Source organism: Bison bison, unplaced genomic scaffold (assembly GCF_000754665.1).
Source record: "Bison bison bison isolate TAMUID 2011002044 unplaced genomic scaffold, Bison_UMD1.0 scf7180017864328, whole genome shotgun sequence".
Lineage (NCBI taxonomy): Eukaryota > Metazoa > Chordata > Mammalia > Artiodactyla > Bovidae > Bison > Bison bison.
The window spans coordinates 4,687,280-4,710,724 of NW_011494900.1; the positions used below are offsets into that span (position 1 = coordinate 4,687,280).

The window sequence follows — 23,445 nt, forward strand, 5'->3', positions numbered from 1 at the left end:
CATATTAACTCATTTAATCCTCACCCTGAGCTATAATGTAGGCACTTTCATTCCCCTCATTTTACAGATGAGGATGCATAAGCACAGAGAAGTTAAGTTACTTGCCTGTGGTCACAGAGTTGGTCAGTGTCAGAACTGGAATGTGAACCCAGGCAGTCTGGCTCCAGAGTCTGGGCTCCTAAGTACTAAACTCAATTGCTTCTCTCCCACAGATGGAGTGTTAACCTCAGTCAACCAAGTATGTGGCCCAAGTGGGATAAGAATTTGAACTTGGGAATCATCAGCAGTTGTTTCACACTGATAACTACGACTGCATGCTTAGATATTTTGTGTTTTAGAAAGAATAAGCAAAATTGTAAATGCTGACTACCTCCAGGTATAACCTATACATTTAGAAGGTATGACACAGGTTCCAAGTGGTGAAGCAATTTGAAAGCACTTGAAGTTTATGGAAAACGAATAACGAATAAGCACTAGACAACTTTGCTTCTTAGAGTGAACACAAAGGGATACTGGTCTGGTGAATAAGGTAAGCCTGAGGATTTGCTTTCTGCATTCCCTTTCACTCTTCAGAAGCACTAAGATAGGGGGGAAGGGAGAGAAGAGACAGAGGTCTTCCTCCTACCTGCCTTCCTGGGCCTTCTTACCAATCACCCTGGCTTCTTTCCTATAGATCTCTCCCCTAGTAAATGCAAAGGGTGTCTGGTCATTTGGAGGCCTTCAGCAGATTGTATTTCTAATGTCATGTTCTCATACAGGTTCTGTTCTTTAAAGACACTTCTGTTTTTCTTTACAGGCTCCTAACCGTCCTGGTGCAACAGTCAAACCTCAATGAGATTAATCACCAGGACAATGAGGTAAGCCTGCCCTTGCAAGAAATTGTTGGACATTGTGCAGGTTAGAGTAGAAGAAGGGTTTTCTGAACCACAGAGCTTCCTCTCTTAAAGGTGCAAGGAGGAGATGGAGCAGATTTGTGTTTCTACCCTGAGAGGGAAGCCTGTGTCTCTATTATTAATTCTCAGGCAGAAATTTATCCCACTGCGGATAGCTTTTAATCGGGTAGGATTTATTGCATTAAGTATTTAAGCATTTATCTACCACTGAGATTTTGTAATTTCCCTTTGGACATTGAAAAATAAATATTGCTCTTTCCTGTCTTCTCGAGAACCAAAAATTTCGATGGCTGCTGATGCTCTCTCTTTGAGTGGAAGACGACAGATAGATAATAACTCTAGGCTCCCTGATCCAGAAGCCACACTATTAATGCCAATGATCACAACTGCTGTTTCCTTTACGTTGCAAGGCAAGCCTGTGCCAGGTGTCCAAGAAGACAGAGCAACACTCTCAACAAAGTTCCTGAGGGAGGGTAGATCAGACCAGGCAGAGCTGCCCCAGAGACACTGAGGGGCTTGTATCTATTTAAATTAAAAAAACACAAAAAAAACAGGGCTGGTTTTTATTAGCCAGGTTAATTTCTTTAACCAGCTTCTTAAAATGGATTTAAATATCTGATTTTTAATGGAATTTTTAAATGTAAACTTAATTTGACTTTACTAAGAATGTCTGATAACTTTAAGAAAGCCTGATAGTATTGAAAACATATATGCCCCAAAATGTGAAATAACTCTGTTTTCAAGGAGACCGGCTGGCTATAGACGGAGTGGGAGGGAGCCCCCTACCAGGGACTGGGCCCCTACCTCGTATTTCTCCTGGGCTGCACCTCTTGTCTTCCTTGAGCCTTTGAATCAAAGGCCTCCTTCCAACTGGCTTGGCATTAATGAGCGCATCAAAAGTCCCCACTTCACAGTCTGGGTCTGAGGATGGACACCTCTCTGACTTGGTGGTCACATGCTGCTTCCACCTACCCCTTGTCTTCAGTAGTTTAAAACAAAACCCCACATGAGAGAATATTGCACTGTTTTAAACTTCTGCTTTAAAAATGAGAACCAGAGATGAGAAAGTGCCCTTCGTGTGAAAGCAGGGAGCCTGGGGGCTTGCAGTCTGTGTTAGCTGATGAAGAACTTCTAGACTTTGGGCAACTTGCCAACCACTTCTTACACCTTCAGCTTCTTCCTTCACCCCCACCCCACACTGGGACTTATTAAATGAAAGGGGGCAAATTCAGTCATTTACACCCTAAAGTTAAATTTCTCTTATAGACATCCAACTTTCTGTCCCCAACTCAGTGGAGCTAAACATCCCCTAGCAAAGTGACAGTTCCCTATTTTTCCCCACCCTGGGAGGCCCCTGGCTGGTTGGTGAGAATGAAAGTAGACAGAGATCTTTCTAACAGTGGTAGTTGTAACACTTTCCAGACAATATGTGGTTAATATTGGAAAAGTCTGTAGTTCCTTTTTGTGCAAAGCAACCTCCCAGAGAAGACTCCTCTTGGTCTCACACCAGCATTGGACCTATTGGCTTTTTTGAGCAGATGCCTAACAAGGACACTTGCCTTCGGTGTCATAGCTTCCTCTTCACACCATATCACAGCATGTCTGAAACCCATCTGAATCCAACTACTAATGCTTGCCTGTGTTTTTCTTTAGTATATATGTTGCTGTGTGTGCACGTTAGTCGCTCAGTCATGTCTAACTGTTTATGACCCCATGGTAGCCCGCCATGCTCCTCTGTCTATGGAATTCTCCAGGCAAGAATACTGGAGTGGGTTGCCACTCCCTTCTCCAAGGGATCTTCCCAACCCAGGGATCAAACGTGGGTCTCCTGCATTGCAGGCAGAGTCTTTATTATCTGAGCCACCAGGGAAGCCCATATATATTGCTGGTGTGAGCCAATCCATATAAATTTGCAAGGGCTAAATTGCTCTTTGCCATTGGGAAATAAGGATAGTTCTGGAATGGAAAGAACACAACCCAGGCTTTCCTTTCCATTTATTACCTTGGTAGAGTTCCTGCATTTGGCTTCTCAGTGTTCTGAATAAGCAGTCACCTTCGGCCCCACCCCCACCCCATAATCACTTTTCCAATGAGTTCCAAGTAGAGTCTCCATTATATATGAAGGAGTAACAGTTAAAACACACACACACACTGTACATCTGTTAAGTAGCAGGAAGCGAAACAGCAAAGGCAAAAGAAATCAGGGAAAAGGTAAGCTAGTGCTGGCGAAGCATTATGGCTTCCTGATGACAAGAGGAAAGAGCAAGACATATCCCCTACGGAGTTTGAATAAAATTATTTCCCAAGAATAACTAAAGGACTCCCAAGCTTGTCATAATAATGCTTAAAGATTAAATGATCAATTAACAGAAATCTAACTTAATTGAGACAGACTGTTAACTGAAACTAAAGAATGGAGAGGGGGAGAGAAGGAAAAAAAAAATGTTTTCTGCAGCCATCCTCTAATTGCTCATGTAAAACAAAACATAATATGTACCACTTTATATCAGAGATGACTGTCACTCTAGAGGCTATCCTGTTCTGAGCTCAGTGACTTGAAACATTTTTTGTACTATTAGTTTTTACTTGAATAAGTAATACATGAACACATTTGCTTCTTAAAAAGTTAAATATTACAATCCTAGAAGTCCTTGATTACTTCCACCCTACCACCTTGGCCCCCAGGTAATTGTTCTTTTGTGTATATATAGAGTATGTATATACATGCTTTCTCAATCTTTTGTATGTATTACCACATCTTCTTAATCCAGTCATCTATTGATAGGAACTCATTGCTTCCATGTCTTGGCTATTGTAAAAAAATACTGCTATAACATTGGGGTGCATGTGTCATTTCAAATAAGTGTTTTCGTTTTTTCTGGATATATATACCCAGGAATGGAGCTACTGGATCATATGGTAGTTCTATTATTAGTTTTTTAAGGACCCTCCATACTGTTTTCTGTAGTAGCTGCACCAATTTACAGTCCCACCACCAGTGTACGAGGGTTCCCTATTTCAATTTTTAGTATGCATGCGTGGTTGTTCTTCAAAACAACTGCATCAACTTACAGCTCCACTCATAGTGTAAAACGTGCTTACCACCGTTTTCTTGTTGTTGGATTTTCTTATTATTGTTTTAATTTGCATTTCCCTAATAGCCAATGAAAACGAGCATAATTTCATAGGTACAGTGGGCATTTTTAGATCTTCTGTGAATTGCCTGTTTATTTAGATCCTTTGTCCATTCACCTTTTCTTACATATTCATAGGAGTTTTTTTTTTTTTTTTTGACCACACCACACGGTTTTCAGGATCTTAGTTTCCCGACCAGGGATCAAACCTGTACCCTCTGCAGTGGAAGCGCAGAGTCTTAACCTTTGGACTGCTGAGGAAGTTCCCATAGGAGTTTATTTTATATTCCGACCAATCCTTTGTCTGCTATTGAATTGCAAATGCTTTTTCATAGTCTATTCTTTATTTTAGAACTGTTTGTGATGTCTTTTCCTCTACAGAAATTTTAAAATATGATATAATCAAGATGATCGTTCTTGTCCATTATTGTTTTTGTTTTTGGTATCCTTTTTAAAGGTCTTTCCTACCCCTAGGGACATAACTACATCATGCTAAATTTTCTTTTAGTTTGTTACGAGATTTTTTTTTTTAATATGTGGTTTCATTTCTGAACTCTGTTCTCATTCCAACGATCTATTTGTTTTTCTTGTTTCATTAACCACACTGCTTAATTATAAAGTGACTTGTTTGGAAGCTATCCACACTGCAGGATTTAACACTGTGGGAAAGGCACCCTGGGTCAGATGGCCAGATGTCCTGTGCCTTTGTTCTTTGGGACCTCAGGGGAATCTCTGACAAAGAGAGGGGCTTGTCTGTTGCAGCCACAGAGAATTAAGTTGCTAAATTCCTGGAATCTAACCTCTCCTGCTTTCGTTTTAGCTCTGGCAGGAAGAGCACCCCATGAAGAGGGACTATAAAATATTGGCATCTGCATTAGAATTTTGAATGCGTTTATCCAGAAAAGCATTGTGATGCATGGTATTTAAAATAGATAGTTGATCCTATATTAATGCACATTCTGGTATAAGTAGATTTTTATGAGTGGCCTGACAGTCCAAACTTACATTACAATAGCACTCACAGAAAATAAATCCAAGTTGCAAAAACAGATGTGAATCTTTGGATATAATTCTTAGCAATAAAATCTAATTACAACATTCCCAAGATTCAAGCACAAGCAAGGACTGTTTGTTAAAAAAGGCAAAATCAATAGAAACAGCCCCTGATTTTAGAAATCTTTTTGCTCTACAGCTGGCAGAAAGTAAAATAATAAAGTCAAAAAAATTTAATGCACCAGAATTTTTATTCTAAAAATGAACACCTTAACAAATAAGAGTCCCGTGCTACTTAGGAGCTCTCACTTCCTCTCTCCTCAGACCCTCCTTTCCCCATAAGGTCCTAGAGGCAGATCATGTATTTTTTTATCTCTATATCCCTAGAATCTAGTTCAGTAACTTGCACATAGTAGAGTGCCCCTAAAATACATATTTAGATAAAGAATTAAATTATTAAATTCAAGAAATAGGCATATAATTTTATTTTATTGTCCTTTCCCTCTTTGTTGTGTTGACTCAACTCAATGAATGACTCATTTTATTTACCAGATTTGACTGCCTGTGACTTTTAATTATTTCCAAATCTACTCTCAAAAAAATAAGATTTTATATCATTTGAGAGCTTCAAAAATGTATTGTAGATTTTAGGGCAGGAGTCCTTGTCCATTTTCACGACATGGACACATCTGGCATACTGGAGAAGGCTGTGGATCCCTTCTCAGAAAAATGTTTGAAGTTACATAATATAAAATACATGGCATTACAAAAAATTATATTGAAAAACAGATACCAAAATATTTTAAAGAAGAAATTTGCAATATCTACATGCAAGCTTTTTTTGCTAATGCCTTACTAATCTTTGTGATCTATAATTGTAAGTTTTTACCCACATAAATTTGAAGAAAATGGCTTTCATTACTGCATTTCTTATCTTGTTTTAGAAGTTCTTTTAGACTCTTTTAAATTATATCCTTTATTCCATTTTTTTGTACACAGAAGACCCTCTGTAACTTTTGTGAGGGATAGTCACAAAATTAATAGTATGTGAATATAAAAATGTCAAACAGAGCTAAACTGGACTCCTGTGAACTTCTAGATCCTTCAAATGACCTAGAATTGTTTTGCTGATCTCGCAAACACCTGCTAGAATTCTATCGCCCGGTGCACCAAGATGCGGGATGAACGAAGCAGCCAGCCACATCACACGTTTCTGTCTCTGTGCCTTTTAGCATCTGCAGGAGCTGGTCTAAAAGTACAGTTCTGAAACAGAAAACGACTGAACACTGAATCAGATTTCTGCTTCATAAAGCACAAAAGTTACAGTGGTTTTGGAAAAAAAGAAAGAAGTTCTGAGAAGACGATAGGACTTAAAAGCCCTTAACTGAAATGTTGGTGGCACAGGTTCAAGGCACAGAATTACTCATGTGCACCAGAGTGTGTTCCAAAGCCAGCCTGCCATGCACACAACAGCTATCACACACAGCTGTTTCTATCAACAATCTCGAAATGGCTCCTAAGTCAACCAAAACTTAACATCTCCCTCCAAAACTTTCTAGAGAGCTATGTTCTTAAATGAATGTAAGTTACTCTTCACTCAGAGCCAGCATACCTTCTTTTTCAAAGAAGTAGAATTCTACTGTCACCAGGGCCATCTGGGTATGTGTTGCAACATATCTTCCAGAGACTCCTAGACTTTCAGCTCTCAGATTCTTTGAAGGCCCAGTTGGGTCCTCAATGTGGGGCGTCACACTTTAGACACAGGTGGCTGGCTTGCATTCAGCAGACTCTGGTGTTTTATACTCCCTGTGAATCCAAGGGAACCTGGATAACCTGCGATTCACTGATTATTTCTGCCTGTGAACGTTTCTCAAATACATACCATGTTCTTGGGTATATCAGTAGTGAATAAGCCACAGCCTCTGCCATTAAAGTGCATCACAGCTAAATCTTAATTCTTGTCACAGCTCAGGGCAGACACAAATTGCCAAGCTGGAAGTCTGCCCCTTAAATGGCCACCAGTCTTAACATAACACGACTAGGATGTGCTAGCAGTGTTAAAAAAGCTGAAAGGAGGAGGACACAGTTGTAGAAAACAGTTCCTGAACAAAGTGTGTTGTGCAATACAAAGAGTTGCATTTGAGCTGATTTTGAAAGTTTTGGTTTTCATATTACTAACTCTAAGAGGGTGTATTTTTATTTCTCATTAGCCCAACTGAAAACAATAGCAACAGGAAATTTCTCTTGACTTGAATGAATGTTTGAAGGCTGTTTGTATTGTAAGATAAATATACAACATATTTATATTATATATTATAATGGATTATTATTTAGAGACTAATTGAGTAATTCAGGTCTTGACTTGGGGCCACTCAGAGGATCAACAGCGATTTATAACACTGATCCCAAATTCCAAGGTAGAGGATGGGTGGGAGGGATTTTATATATATATATATGTATATATATTTTAATAGCTTACTAAACTAAATATTTGCCAGCTGCACTTTCAGAAGAAAACTAGAAGTGATGCCAAATGAAATAAATAATAATACAGGGTGGCAACCCTTATGCTTGAGAATCACCATTCTAAAAAGTGAGAAGATCCCAAATCCAGCTAAAATCACAAAGAAAAAAAATTTTCCAGTATCTGAGCTCATTTCCAAAATGAAATCTACTGGCTTGATGTGTGGAACAAGCAATTTCCTCCAGAGTGGGAGGGACCGCAATTTGAATCCCAACCTGTCTTATACCCAGTCAGTGACCTTAGGGAAATCATTTACCCTGTGTTTCAGTTTCCTCACCTGTAAAATGAGTCTAAAAATACCTGTCTCTCAGGATCGTTGTAAAGATTCAATGAAGTGAATGAACTTGGCACAAGTAGGTATATGAAAAATAGTAGTAGCCCTTTGCACTGGTTTTTAAAATATGCAGGAGCTGATGTTTTTTTGTTTTCATTTTTGTTGTTGTTGTTTGGTTTTTCAACAGGGAGTTAAGGACGGGTGGTGGTTGCTTTAAGAGAAAAACTGTTAAAGCCTAGAAACTCTTTAGGAGACAAGGATTAACAGTGTCCTAACAAGGATTAAATTAATTCACAATTTCATGCCGAATTCTCACCTGGCTAAATCAGTCTCTCTGCATATAGTGATTGCCATCTACCTCATTTGGAGGACTCATCAAGAATTCTAACAGGTTTCAACAGGTTTCAACTGAACAGTTGATAACAATGATTATAGCAGACAAGTTCATTTTCTATAACGAAGTCATGTTCTGTCTTTCTTGTGTGAATGATTTTAGAAAGCAAAGCCAAATTTTACAAAAGCAAAAAAATCCGTCAAGAAGAATAAGAAGTCGCTCATTCATTTAATAAGCTTTTGCTGAGCGTTTACAATATGCATCTTCTTGAGACTTAGCCCCTCTATTCAGGGCGGAAAAGGGCCCTGCCTTCATGAGCTTATACTCCAGTAACTCAGAATCGTCTCTGATGTCTGTAGTCTTGGAGCTGGTGGCACTTTATAATGAAGCCCATGATTCTAAAGCAAACCGTACTCAGCTCTGGGAAAGGGGTAATCACTGCACAATAAAAAGAATCTGATTCCCTGGAGTCCACATTTCTAATTCCAGAGGGCCAAATTAAAAATAAAGACCCACTGAAATGCTTTGAGCTATTCTGAACCCCAAGTTAATATTCAGCTGCAGGAATAAGAACAAGAAGTTCCACTGTTGTTAGACGGTCATTATTTTCCATATGGAACCAATTTCTTGAAATATCTTTAAGAGTATCTGGAGGCTCAGTTTTATATGACACTTGAAACTGGAAAGCAGGCCATAATGTAATGATTTAGAATGTGGAACTGGTCAAGGGGACTTACATTCTAATCTCACTGCCCCACAAACCTCAAACCCTAGATTCAGTTTTGTGCTCAGTTACAGGCTTGAGAACTTCCCTAGAACTCAACTTCCTCTTGCATAAAATGGGAAGGACAGTGACACCTCTCAGAGTTGACCAACTGCTGTAGCAAAAGCTCGAAACCTCAGTGTCCGACATAATAAAAGCTTTTTCCTGCTCGCTTCATTGTTCAGTGCTGGTTGATGAGGTGACCCTGTCCTGCCTCATCAACCAGGGTCCTGGACTTTTTAATCACTCGATTCCAGCATCTTCTTGAGACTTAGCCTCCCCTCTATTCAGTTGCCAGGTGAGGAAAGAAAATATATAAAAGACTACACAGTTTTTATTTTCTAGGCAGGCCTTGGAGGAGTGGGGGCTTCCATTCTTCCATCCTTTCTATTCACACGGCAATGGTCAGGACTCAGTCTCATGGCCGCACCTATCTGCCGGGAAATTGGGGCATGTAGACTGAGTATGTGCCCTGGAGTAAGAGGAAATAGAATTTGGTGAGTACCACAGACTTCACCACAATATTTAATCCAAAAGCTTATTTGGAGGATTGAGATGATATACAGAAGAACTCATAAAGCTCTCTCAGTTCAGTTCAGTCGCTCAATCATGTCCGACTCTTTGCAACCCCATGAATCGCAGCATGCCAGGCCTCCCTGTCCATCACCAACTCTAGAGCAATACATATTCATGTATTATCTGTGTGTCAGTCACTCAGTCGTGTCTGACTCTTTGTGACCCCATGGACTATAGACTGCCAGGCTCCTCTGTCCATGGGATTCTCCAGGCAAGAATACTGGAGTGGGTTGCCATTCAATTCTCCAGGGAATGTATTATCTGGAACATTATTAATGTATTATCTGGAATAATAATAGCTCTGCCCTTCTAGCTAGGCTGCAGCCCGTCTCCTCCACTCAGCTCATCTTGGATAGGCAGAGAAGGCCAAGGTGGTAACACTGTGTTATATGCAGAAACAACTGCAAAAAGAGAAAGCTGTCCACTTCCTTTGCTCCCTTTACCAGGCATCTTAATCTAGAATCATCTCAGATATATTTCATGTAATTGTGATCTATATGCAGTGAGAAGAGGCCATCTTTTCATAGTCCTCTCTCAAATACTACTGGTTCTTTTTGGCAAATGTTTCCCAGCAGAAGTTCATTTTATTATGAAACCATACCTAACGTGTGAGCTTAAGCTAGGAAAGAAGGTGGAATTCACCAGATTGGCTCATCCAGATCTGATTTCCAGGCTGCCACGGAGTGATTTCTTCTAAACAGTGTAAATCAGGTCATGTTAACACCTGCTTAAAATCCCTCCTGTCTTTCTATTGACTTCAGAATAAAATCCAAATGCCTTATATAGGTTATTCCCCATCCCATGCTCCAAGGATCAGCCGTGCCTCTTTCTCCAGCTGCATCTCGCATGGCTCTCCTCCTCTCCCTATTCATTCATTCATCCATCCAACTGCTTTTCATCTAGCCTGGGTCAGTCTCTGGGGATACTTTAGTAAACAGACAGTGTTCTGGTCTGGTGGTGGGAGATGGCATCCCAGTGTACTCTGATCACAAGTGTCTGCCTCTGTGACTTGCTCGCTGGTCTCTACCTTCAGTTTACCTCGACTCCCAGAGGCCCATGTAGAACAGTCCCTACCTCCGGGGTGGTTACTCTGTCATGGCACTCCAGGTGCATTCTTTATAGCATTCAACAATCCTGAAAATCCTTTGGCTTGTTTGTGTTACTATTATTTGTGTTTGTGCTATTATTTGCATTTATTATCTATCTTCCTCTACCACAGTGGAGTTCCCACGAGGACATGGATCTCATTGATCTTATTCCCTATAGTATCCTTGACACCTGTTTGCCTGACATCAAGCAGGAACCCAAGGAGTATCAGTTGAATGAATGATTTAAGGAACAAGTGAACTGACAGACAGCAACCAACGCATCTGGTGATGCCTTCGGGCCTGGGGAGAAAGTGTGTACTCCACTTTCCTTCCTAATAGCCTGTGCTCATCTCGGCCCCTCTGACTGTGGTTTTGCAGGGGATGACAGCACTCCACTGGGCAGCTTTCCACAACCGGCCTCAGCACACCCAAATGCTGCTGAAGAAGGGGGCAGACCCCACCCTTGTGGATAAAGACTTTAAAACAGCTCTCCACTGGGCAGTCCAGGTGAGAAACTAGCCAGTGGGCTTGTCTCAAGTGTAAATGGTGTAAAGCAATGTTAATAGTTCTGAGTAGGTCAGACTGGTAAGGCACAGTCCCAGCATTGATGTGGGCTTTGTATGTATGAAGGACTTCCCTTGTGGCTCAGCTGGTAAGGAATCTTCCTGCAATTCGGGAGACCTGGGTTTGATCCCTGGGTTGGGAAGATCCCCTGGAGAAAGGAAAGGCTACCCACTCCAATATTCTGGCCTGGAGAATTCCATGGACCATATAATCCATGGGGTTGCAATGAGTTGGACACGACTGACTGACTTTCACTTCACTTCACTTATACGTATGACAGAGCAAGCAAGATACATACATGCTGCCCTCCTCCCTCCATCCATACCCAGAGGGACAACAGCAGATCGGTCACTTTGGAGCATTTGGGTACATCAGTTGCTGAGAAGACATCCTGCCAAGGTAAAGAGGGGGAGGAGTTACAGAATATCAGGCAGAGCCTACCTTGGCTATTACACACACACATACACATATATACATACCTCACTCCCTCCAGCAGTGCTTGCTGAGGGCTCACAGTGCTCCATGATAATTCTTCGAAGAATTACTAGGAAGTCCCTTCAGAGTCTTTGGACCATGAATCTCTTCTTCTTTCCAAATCCTCTGAAGCAGAATAATTCCAGGTGACCCTGAGTTCTACTCTGAATCCTGAAAACAGAGGCTCATGGCACCCTACCTCGCTATCCCAAAAGGGAGTCTGTATCAGTACATATAACTGGAGAAAACATAAATCTACAGCCCAAAGAGAGGAAAACTGAGACTGAGGTGAAAGAATGACCATTAGTAACATTTATTGAGGTGTTGTCTAGGGAAATCTTTCAAAGGGATTGATTAAGAGTTATCTGTTCTGTCCTTGAGAGCAGTACAATGCATCCTTTGAACAAAACTGCCAGCCTCTTCTGTCTTTTGATGCCTGATGTAGACATCCCCACTGTTTATTTCCATCAGCCCTATAAAGGGACCCCTGCTGAACCGCGGTCAGCATCCCCCTGATTCTATGCGCCCTGACAGTAGTTTCACTTAGGTGTTTTCACGTGCCACACATGGCAGAGAAGGGCACCTGGCACTTTCAGGGTTGACATGTGGGCCTGAGATCAAGGGGAAATAGAAGTGATTTGGAAACTACTCTGTTTTTGTTCTTGCAAGCTTGGCTTCAGTTACTCTGTAGCAGGGCCAGCCCTGGCAAAACTCTGAAATGAACAAAGCTTGTTTTTGTCATCCCACCTGCCCTTAGCACCCTCCTACATACTTTCAGTATTTAATCAGCTGCCTCGCCCCCCCATGCCAGTCCCTGTCCAGCACCCAGTCCTCTGGCCAGGGGTCACCACTGCAGCAGTGGCCCCAGGGCAATATGGCTGGGCAAGCAAGAAACATCCCACGTGTGTTGGTTCTCAGCTGGGGTGACGTTTGGTATCGGAATCAAGCATTTTCTGTATCTTCACTCTCATCACCCCTGTTCTCTGATTCCATCGATCTAGGATGGGGCTCCCGTACGTGCATTTAACAAAATCTCCCCAAGGAATTCTTACCTGTACGCCGCCTCTGCTCCACCTTCATCCACTGCACCCACAGTTTAGAGCTACTGCTTGGGATGCAGGCTTGCAATTGAATCAGCAGTGCTTGTAAAATGACAAATTCCCAGACCCCACTCCAGATCTAATGAGTTGGGCTCTTTGTGGGTGGGAACCCCTGTTTTTATCCTCCAAGAGGCAATTTTGCAAAATCAAAAGAAAAATGTCCTCAGCTCAGAGGATCTGAGTTTGCGTTAACAGAACCGGATTTGTTCTGAGAAAAGTCACCAATGCCTGCTTGGCTTAACTATTGGTGTATCTTTGGGGTATGAATGAGACTGTGTACATGAAGTGATATGTAACATTCTATGTAACTGGAAGAGATTATAGTTTTTATTATGGTTTCCAATTTCCTCTATGAAAGCTTAGTTAACATACTATCTACATAATCTTTGTCTCTACTAAATGGTGTGGTTTTTACCTGCTACATTGATTTTAATCCTGCCTGCACATTAGAACTTACCTGCCCATTAGGACTTCCTGATGGCTCAGAGAGTAAAGCGTCTGTCTGCAATGCAGGAGACCCGGGTTCGATCCCTGGATTGGGAAGATGCCCTGGAGAAGGAAATGGCAACCCACTCCAGTACTATTGCCTGGAAAATCCCATGGACAGAGGAGCCTGGTAGGCTACAGTCCATGGAGTCGCAGAGAGTCAGACACGACTGAGCGACTTCACTTCACTTCACTTGCACATTAGAATCAACTGAAGAGCTTTAAGCAATACTGATACTCAAGCCCCACACCTATTTTCAGTCAATTATTCTGGGGTGTAACCCAGGTGTTAGTATTTTTGTAACGTTTATCCCTTCCTCTAGGAGCTTGTAATGCCCAGCTAGGGTTGAAAACCACTATGATAAATGAATTCATATCTTGCTGCTGCTGCTGCTAAGTTGCTTCAGTCGTGTCTGACTCTGTGCGACCCTAGATGGCAGCCCACCAGGCTCCCCAGTCCCTGGGATTCTCCAGGCAAGATCACTGGAGTGGGTTGCCATTTCCTCTTAGCTACTCCTACCTAAGATATTTGCATTCTGACCTGTGATTTTGTAAACTAACTATAATGCCTCACACATGTTCATACTCATTAACTTAATAAATGCTTAGTGAGCACCTACTTTGTATGTGGCATGGGAAGGGGGAGAGATTAACATGACAGATCCCTTCTAGGATGCCCATAATCACATGTGATATTGCATGGGTGGGTCTGTGAGGATGTTAGCATACGTTTTTCTGAGGAAGGTGTCCACTATTTCTTCAGCTCTTCAATGAGGATCTGTAACCAGACTCCAAAAGATTTAGAATCTTACTCTGGAGGAACCATGCACACTCTCACTCCCTGTGGTTAGTACTAAAATTCAGAAGTGATGTGCTTTGACCTTTACTCTTCAGAGAAGACCAAGGGTAATTCCAAATGTCAGCCAAAACCAGGATTACAAGTGCCTCCTTTAGCCATCTTCTTCATTTATAACACGGGGACAGCACTCTGCTCCTCTTGAAGTTTTTCCATATGAATAGGTCTATTTCCTGTTGTCATTTATTCCTTTCATTTGAACTTAGGGCTTTTCTCTGTGACTATATGAGACCATACTTAAAGTGACAGGACTTTGGGTTAATAAAGCCCCTGTATTTGACCCAGGTAATCAAAGCAGTAAAGATTTGAAACACTGGGCCCGGAAAGTAAGGCCTTCCCAGGTGGTGCTAGTGGTAAAGAACCCGCCTGCCAATACAGGAAACATTAAGAGGTATGGGTTCAGTCCCTGGCTCTGGAAGATCCCCTGGAGAATGAAATAGCAACCCACTCCAGTGTTCTGGCCTGGAGAATCCCCATGGACAGAGGAGCCTGGTGGGCTACAGTCCATGGGATCTCAAAGAGTCAGACACAACAGAACAACTAACACTGTCTTGCAAGCAGGCACTCCCAGAATGTTTGACCTCTGCCCTCATTTCTCAGGTCCCTCCTGTGGGCCCATTGCCCTCATCTACCTTCCCCATCTGCTCAGGAGACTCCACTGCTTGGCTCTCTCTGGGCTAACACTGAGCAGAACCCTGTCCCTGTCTGCATCCAGTCTGCCCTGATGAAATCTCAGTCGCTTCGGGGAATGTTCTCACCTGTTTGTGATGGGACTCACTTATCAGGAGTCTACACAGGTCTCTCTCAGCTTCATCTCCCTCTCACTCCTCAACACTGCAGAAATCATAGATCTTTTTTTCATTCTCTTTTCCTCAGAAAGCCCATCGGTTCCAACGACTTCAACTACTAATCTACTCAGAATTTTCTCAGGTCAAAATCCAGCACTGACCTCTCTCTTGACACTAGGCTCACATTTCCAGCTCTACCAGGCACCTTCCCATCATTTCCCATGGATGTGTCAAAGTCAACGCATTCAAACTGAATCCACAGTCTCTCCTTCCCATCACATTTCCATCCTCCCAGCAGTCCAAGACAAAGGCCTCCAGGTGGCCCATGAACACTCCTTCCTTATCATCATTCACGTCCAGGTGGTTGTCAAGACCTCTTCCTTCCACTCCTTAGGTCTCCCAGTTGCCTCTTTTCTATTCCCAGTGTATAGATCAGGGTCCTAGCACGAAGCAGCCCACTTGGATGGGATTAATTGAGCATAGATTCATAAAAAGGCTATTTACACACAACCACAGGTTGCCATTAGGGAATCTAGGCCTAAAAGAGCCTGGAAGGGAGAGGTTACTAAGACACAGCAAAAGTTGTAGCTGTAGGAGAGGGCCCAGGACAGAAACTGTAGCCCTGGATGGAATAATCAACTTGTGATCTAGCAGGGAGAGAACTGGACGATAAATGCCCCAGTCACTATTTCCTCCTCTGTCCATCTCCTGTCAGTGCCACTCACTGGCCAATCCCAACTAGAAGCCAAAGGGCCAAGGAGCCCATTTAATGCAACTCATACATGCTGAGAGCAGGTTGAAAAAAGGGAGTTGACCAGGAAGAACAAATGGAGATGATGAAGTACACCCACCATCACTGCCTTAGGTCAAGCCTCCCCTATCTCTCACGGGAACAGTTTCAGTCTCTGTATTTCTACTTCAGCGCTTTCTTTCTCTACTCTATTCTCACATTACCGCCAGGTGCTCTTTCTACAAATCACAAAGGAATGTACTCACATAACCGTTACCGCACCAAAACAATTATGGTCACCCTTGGTTCTTGGCTTAAAAACCTGCAGCAAGTGCTGTTTTTTGGTAAAGAGCAAACTCTTTGATTTCCACTGACTGCTGTGAACAACCACTCCCCACCCCACCCTACTCCCTGCCTTTCCTCTTCAATCTGTATAGACATTAATCCAATCATACTAGAATATTGATAATCCCCTCAATACATGAGAAAGATTCATCCAACCTTCCCCTTGGTCATCCTCTTCCCCTTTGGTGAAACATTTCTTTCTACTTTAAATGGTATATACTTAACAGTAATCTTATTGATTTATTTGGCCGTATCAGGTCTTAGTTGTGGTATGCAGAATCTTTCTTTATGGTGTTCTGGCTCAGCAGTTGAGGCTCAAAGGTTAATTTGCCCCACCACATGTGGGATCTTAGTTCCTCAGTCAGGGATTAAACCCGAATCCCCTGCATTAGAAGGCAGATTCTTAACCACTGGACCATCAAGAAAGTCCCAATACTTTTTTCTTCTTGCCTTCCCTGTCTGATCCCTTCTAACTGCAGAATTTATACTTGTTCCTCCTTATTTCTCAAGGCTCAACTAAGTTTACCCTCGTTGCTGAACTCCCTTTTAGAATTTTCCCCTCTGTCTAGTACTTCCTTCCTTCTATTGCTGGTGTTACTATCAGTGGGTTGCCTACATCTCCTCTTCTAGACCACATGCTTAAGTAAACATGCCTTACTCATCCAGATGTCTCTCAAGACCCAAAACAGACCTTTGTGAATCTTTGTGAATACCAAAAAAGTTTTCACTGAATTCAGTTCAACAAGCTTATCCATCGAAAGCCACTGGAATTGGAATCAGTGCTTTATTGGGTTCTTTCTGTGATATACCATTTTCAGCTTAATCGAGACCTCCAGGAATGCATTGCCTTAGTATCAAGGAGTTTTTCCTAATGATATGTAATCTAGGATAACTATGATGACAGGTCAGCGAGAGGGCCAAGTATCTACTGCCCCTCAAATCTCACCTCTAGCTCCTTCCTCCTAATCCTAGCTAATGTATTTAGAAGCTTCCTCAGTAGGTACTCTTCTTGCAGTGCATTTTTCAAGGGTGGGTAGAAAGAAAAGAACTGCCCTAATGTAAAGCAACTATTTCATGTTTGTTCATTCAGTATGTGATTAAGGAAATTATACACACACCCCTGGAGCTCTGGAATGTAACCATGAAGCCACCAGTGTCTGAGACTGATTTGGTCCAGCATGAAATTCTCCTCCTTCCTGTGGTGGCCAAGATATGTGATCACTGTTTGAATTGTGTCAAAATTCTATAAATATACTTTAAATATATTCAGAGTGCCAAAGGATAATTATAAATGTCATAGGCCAGTGGATCCAGACCATAGATGAAAGAACCTTAGAGCTGGGAGGGACCACACAAAGTCATTTAATGCAACCCCTCTGTTCACACGTGGAAAACCAGTGCACAGGGAGGTTACCATTGTCCAGGCTCAGCCTACACCCACAGGTGCCCAGACCACACAACTCCCAGTGCTTGATTAAAGGACATAAGCCCAGAATAATCAAAGAGAAAGTCAAATTTACTAAATCAGCTCCCAGTACCTTGGAAGCAAAGATGGAATTATCTTAAAGGATAGCCTAAATTAAAGTGACCTGCATGTGTCAGCTCCCCAGGGCTTGGCTGCAGAGAGGGAAGGAGATGGGTAGACAGCCGAAAAATAGGAACTCACCTAGGAGTAAACACAAGTAAAGAAAGAAGTGAAAAGATAGTGAAAGGTGGGAGACAGTGAGAAAAAGAGAGGAAAGCTAAGAAAAGAACGGGTGTAATTCTAGTTTGTCTTTGCCCATAGTTTGTAAGGCTTGTTTTATTTATTTATTTATGCTATGTTCAGCCAATATTTATTACAAGTTACTCTTTATTAGGCTCCATTTCAGCAGAAAGACAGTGTTTCTACACATGACCACAGCAAGGAAGGAGGTTTCGTGGGGGTGTTTTCCATATTAATCATTAGAACACCTGTGAAATGATGTAGTTCAGCAGCTGAGGGTCACAGTTCCTCATTGCCTCTCCCCCACCATTTCTATCTTACAGTAGCCCTCCAGGGGGGTCAGCCCCAAGTTTTGGGATACAGAAGACTCTGGTATCAGGCCAAGCAGAAAGCCTGGGTCCAAACGGGCTAACTATGAAGAGGGTCCTGACTCCAAGCTAGGATATTGGGCACCTTTCTCTTCTAGTCAGGCTTCTCTGATAGCTCAGTTGGTAAAGAATCCACCTGCAATGCAGGAGACCTCAGTTCAATTCCTGGGTCGGGAAGATCTGCTGGAGAAGGGATAGGCTACCCACTCCAGTATTCTTGGGCTTCTTTTGTGGCTCGGCTGGTAAAGATTCTGCCTGCAATGTGGTAGACCTGGGTTTGAACCCTGGGTTGGGAAGATCCCCTGGAGAAGGGAAAGTCTACCCACTTCAGTATTCTGACCTAGAAAATTCCATGGACTGTGTAGTCCATGGGGGTTGCAAAGAGTTGGACACAACTAAGCGACTTTCACTTCACTTCCCTTCTAGTCAGCCACAAACCCTCAACTCTCATGTGTTCACAGTCTATTGGTTCACAAGCTAGTAGGTTTTCCCCTCCAGCTCCATTCCAGTCTAACACATTTTGGCTCCAGATGAACTTAAGGGCCAGCGTTCTTCTCACAGCACAAAACCACCTAGCCCTTTAAAAGGGCCACATGACCTAAAACCCTTTCCTCTCCTTTGTGCAGTCACTGTCATGTGACAAACAGACTCCTACTTCCAAGAGAAGGACGGAGATCGGGGTTCCCTTCCTGAAGAACCCACCGTAGAACTAATTTCCCCAACACGTTAACAAATAAACAACTAATCCTAAATCTTGCACTAAGATTTCTCGGGAAGTCACTAGAATAAAAAGGGTCTACAATAAGTATATTGAAATCTTGTTTTTTATCAGTCTCTGATAACAAAATTCCTGTACGTTAATCTAACTTTCTTCTTGGCAAGGCTTCTTATGAATTCTTCTCCTTCATGAGGTGTAAAGAGAAAATGACTAGGACTCAGTGGTTCCTGGCAGCCTTTAGGTTACATGGAGGCAATTTCATGGATTACCCACAGACAAAAACAACACAATAAAAGAAAAAGAAACCCACAATCTCATTTGGCCACCCAATGCAGAATCCTGCTGCTGCTACCGCTGCTAAGTCACTTCAGTCGTGTCCAACTCTGTGCGACCCCATAGACGGCAGCCCACCAGGCTCCCCCGTCCCTGGGATTCTCCAGGCAAGAACACTGGAGTGGGTTGCCATTTCCTTCTCCAATGCATGAAAGTGAAAAGTGAAAGTGAAGTCGCTCAGTCGTGTCCGACCCTCAGCGACCCCATGGACTGCAGCCTTCCAGGCTCCTCCATCCATGGGATTTTCCAGGCAAGAGTGCTGGAGTGGGGTGCCGTTGCGTTCTCTGAATGCAGAATCCTAGAGCTCCATAATAAGATCTATACAATATTCTTCCCCTGTTGAACAATATTCCCACCAAATGGAAACTCACTCTCCAATTTTTCTAGGGCCCGTTGTGGGCAACACCCATTTCTTCTCTCCTGGTGCTTCCTGGTGTCTGTGACCGAGGCTTCCCAGGCCTGGAGATTCCACCTGATGGAGGTTCAGCTCAGTTTGCCAAGAAGACAATGTTGTTGGCAGGAGACCACTGAGCCGGGGCCTCTATTCGTAAACTAGGGACCTCTCTTTGTTGTTGTTTCGTCGTTCAGTCGTGTCCAACTCTTCTGAAACCCCATGGACTATAACCTGCCAGGCTCCTCTGTTCATGAGATTTCCCAGGCAAAAATACCGGAGTGGGTTGCCATGCCCTTCTCCAGGGAATCTTCTCGACCCAGGGATCAAACCCACGTCTCCTGCCTCTCCTGTATCGCAGGCAGATTCTTTACCACTGAGCCACCAGGGAAGCCCTAGGGACCCCTCTAGGGCTCTCTCAAATTCTTATGAGGATGCACCATGGCAACCGTCCTAGGAGAGGCTTTTAAAGCACCAAATGTGGAGAGAAGGTCTCAGTTGGTAAGACACTTCACTGCTACTGATGCTGCTGATACCAACAGCAGTTTTCACTTTAATTCCTCCCATGTGAACATGCAGGATCAAATAAATAAACCATTTCTTTAACTGAAGACAAAATAGTATAACAGTGAAGTGTCAGGGCTCTGCAGTCAATCCCAGCCTTGCCACCTCATGGCTGTGACATTGGACAATGAATCTGCCTGTGATGCAGAAGACCTGGGTTCGATCCCTGGGTTGGGAAGATGCCCTGGAGAAAGAAACAGCAACCCATTCCAGTACTCTAGACTGGGAAATCCCATGGGCAGAGGAGCCTGGCAGGCTACAGTCCATGGGGTCACAAAGAGTCAGACACGACCGAGCAACTCACTGACAGACAGAATCCCTCTGTGCCTCCAATTTCTCCTCTATAATATGAGGATGATAAGAGCACCTATCTTATGCTACTCATGCCACGGAGTTGTTGTCAGGATTAAACAAGTGGGAACAGGCCGTGCTGGGCACAGAACATTCACTCGGTAAACATCACTATCACCATTATTCTTGGGAGGATATTATTATAAAAACAATGGTGATGTAAATGAGGGTGGGATTTGGAGACAAAGGAATTGTCTGAAAGATTCAGGACAAAGGCATTTGGGAGGAAAGGGGTAAGCGGGTGAAATTTCTCTTATCCAGAAAAGCCATGTAAGAGTCCAGCTCGCAAGGGAAATGCTGACTGGGACTGTCTGCTCAGGAAGTCAGAAGGGGCCCACTCAGATGTGCCAGACTACAGCCCACCCCCACCCCGCATCTAAGCTGGCTGCTTCCAAAATGGCTCCTGGATGGGTCAGGCAAGGAGGGAGGAAGACAGTATGTAAGATCCGGGTTCTGTTTTTTCCATCTGTGCTTGACGCTCCATCCCACACAGAAGGAGAACCCGTGACAGGCTGTTTTGCTGTTTAAAACACTTTGGCAAGCTGAATTCCTTTACTCTTCCAGGAAACTGTAAACAAAATCAATTCATTGGGTGGACACTCTTTTTTGCTTCTATTTTACTTCTCCAGTGGCTAGTGCTTCTTAAAAGGGGAGAGGGGCTTCTTGATTGTCTTAAATATACATATGTCAGACACCTCAAAATATGTTTAAGTAACATTAGGTGAAAGAATCTTAGAAAAGCTGATAAAGCAGGCATGAAAGCTTAGATGTGTTCACTGTAGCAACCTTTTGATGACAGGCATGCCGTGGAACTGAACTCATTGATCCAAATTATTTAAAAGTCATTGTGAGACAAAGGAAGGACAGAGGGAGAATAAGATGTAGGGGAAGGTGAGACGGAGGGAAGGCTAAAGTTGGCAGGCAGGGACTAGGTTATGGGTGTGTCCTCAGTCCCCCGGCAGGGCTCTGGGGATAGACTCAGAAAGGATCCCGACGGCAAACCAGAGCCCTGGGCACCTGGGAGGGCTTGCACTCACGGGGAGGATGCCCAGCCCAAGGGAGTGTGAGTGCGAGCCCGCTCAGTCACTTCAGTAATGTTCCACTCTGCAATCCTAAGGACTGTAGCCTACCGGGCTCTTGTGTCCATGGGATTCTCCAGGCAACCCAGGAGTAAGCTGCCATGCCCTCCTCCAGGGACCGAGTGTGACACTAAATAGCAAATAAAAATCTTCATGACAGGTCAAAAGAGATACCACAGAAGAAAGGAACACGTCATTCCTCTGGCATGTGAGCAGAGGGCTCCACATTTTTCCTGGGCCCCACAGATTATGTAGCTGGCCATGGTTACAGCATTTAAAAACCACTCAGCACTCTTCCTGGGGCTCAAAGTTGAGAGTTTTGCTGCCCTCAGCCTTTGTTCCTGCAAGAGCTTTCAGAACTGGTCCATGCAGCAGCTGTCCCCAGTACAGGGGGCAAGCACTCCAGGGTTCACTGTGTAGTGGTTCTCTGAGAAGCCATGCTGAGTCACAGGATATCCGGAGAGTTCTTGGTGCAAACAGGGAGAGGGGAGGGAAAGGAAGAGGAAAAGCCAAAATGAATGGGTTCTGTTCCACGGAATTGTGCAAACTGACTCAGAGGTTCTAAAACACAACCCTGGGGTCAAATAATCAAGTGGGAAGAACGCCAAAATAAATGTTACATACTTGGAAAATTTGTTATGAGATGGCTGTTGAACAGCATTTGGAGTGTATTAGAATTGCAGCTTTTAAAAAGTTCAGTACTCCCTTTCAGCCCAGGGACCCTGAGTCTGGCATTTGACCTGGCTCCTGGCCCCCAGAACTACAGCTTACCTCTCCCATTTCTTTAAACTGCTCCTCATGCCTCCTAGGGGAGAAGGCAATGGCACCCCACTCCACTACTCTTGCATGGAAAATCCCATGGACGGAGGAGCTTGGTAGGCTGTAGTCGATGCGGTCGAGAAGAGTGGGACATGACTGAGCAACTTCACTTTCACTTTTCACTTTTCACTTTCATGTATTGGAGAAGGAAATGGCAACCCATTTTCTTGCCTGGAGAATCCCAGAGACTGCGGAGCCTGGTGGGCTGCCGTCTATGGGGCAGCACAGAGTTGGACACGACTGAAGCGACCTAGCAGCAGCAGCAGCATGCCTCCTAGGAACCTCCATTCTACCCATAAGACCTGCCTCCTAGAGATTCAGGGTGTCTGTGGATTCATTGAGAAAATGCAGATGAATTATTATTATTATAATATTTACTCAAATATCAGTAGAAAACTGAAAGATAAGACTTTCCACAGTGTGAGACAGAATGACTATTTTATTGGCCTTTGAGGATTTATTGTTATCTTAAATTGCAAATGCTTATGTAGTGCAGGCATGCTAAGCTGCTTCAGTCATGTCCAACTCTTTGTGATCCCATGGACTACGTGGCCTGCCAGGCTCCTTTGTCCGTAAGATTCTCCAGGCAAGAATACTGGAGTGGGTTGCCGTGCCCAGGATCTTCCCAACCCAGGGATTGAATCTTAGTCTCCTGCATCTCCTGAATCAGCAAGCAGTTTCTTTACCACTAGAACCACCTGGGAAGCGCTTACGTAGTGCTTTTTTGTATTTTTCAGTCCAGTGAAAAATAACATGCACAATATTTACTTACTTGCTTATTCAAGCTAAAGAGATATAGGACACTCTCCTGGAAGAGCTGGTGATTTTTAAGGTTGGGACAGGTTGCTAAAAAAACTATAGAGCAATCTCATTCCAAAGATAAGATAAAAACTTATAGATCTACACAGAAAGAGGGATCCGATTTAAATGGTTTCCTGAAGCTCTTTCCTTTTCATACTTGTTTTATTTCTTTATTGATTAGCTACTAAATTATGACCCACTTCTGTTTAAAAAAGATTTTTGACAATTAAATTACATGCAACTTCTAGCAATTTGACTATTACCAGATCATTTTGGTCATCATTATGCCACTAGTCAGTATTCATCATTGTCATTTTGTTAATATTAAAATTAATTCTGCCAGCTTCTCAGGGGTCAACCTCTACAGTAAGCAGGATACAAGAAGCATATATTT

The 23,445-nt window shown here is 43.1% G+C and overlaps 1 protein-coding gene and 1 long non-coding RNA gene across 2 annotated transcripts in view; one reads left to right on the forward strand and one right to left on the reverse strand.

The window, feature by feature from the left end:
* The window catches only part of LOC104998377, a 3,490-nt gene extending 1,517 nt beyond the window's left edge, over positions 1-1,973 (reverse strand). Inside the window, exon 1 of the long non-coding RNA XR_826451.1 lies at positions 1,698-1,973. This is a non-coding gene — a long non-coding RNA (uncharacterized LOC104998377). The remainder of the gene's footprint in view (positions 1-1,697) is intronic.
* ANKRD55 (ankyrin repeat domain 55) overlaps positions 1-23,445 on the forward strand; it is a 111,558-nt gene that overhangs the window by 55,763 nt on the left and 32,350 nt on the right. The window contains exons 6-7 of the mRNA XM_010853499.1: positions 797-857; positions 10,958-11,086. Of these exons, the coding sequence (XP_010851801.1) occupies positions 797-857; positions 10,958-11,086 (190 nt within the window). The remainder of the gene's footprint in view (positions 1-796; positions 858-10,957; positions 11,087-23,445) is intronic.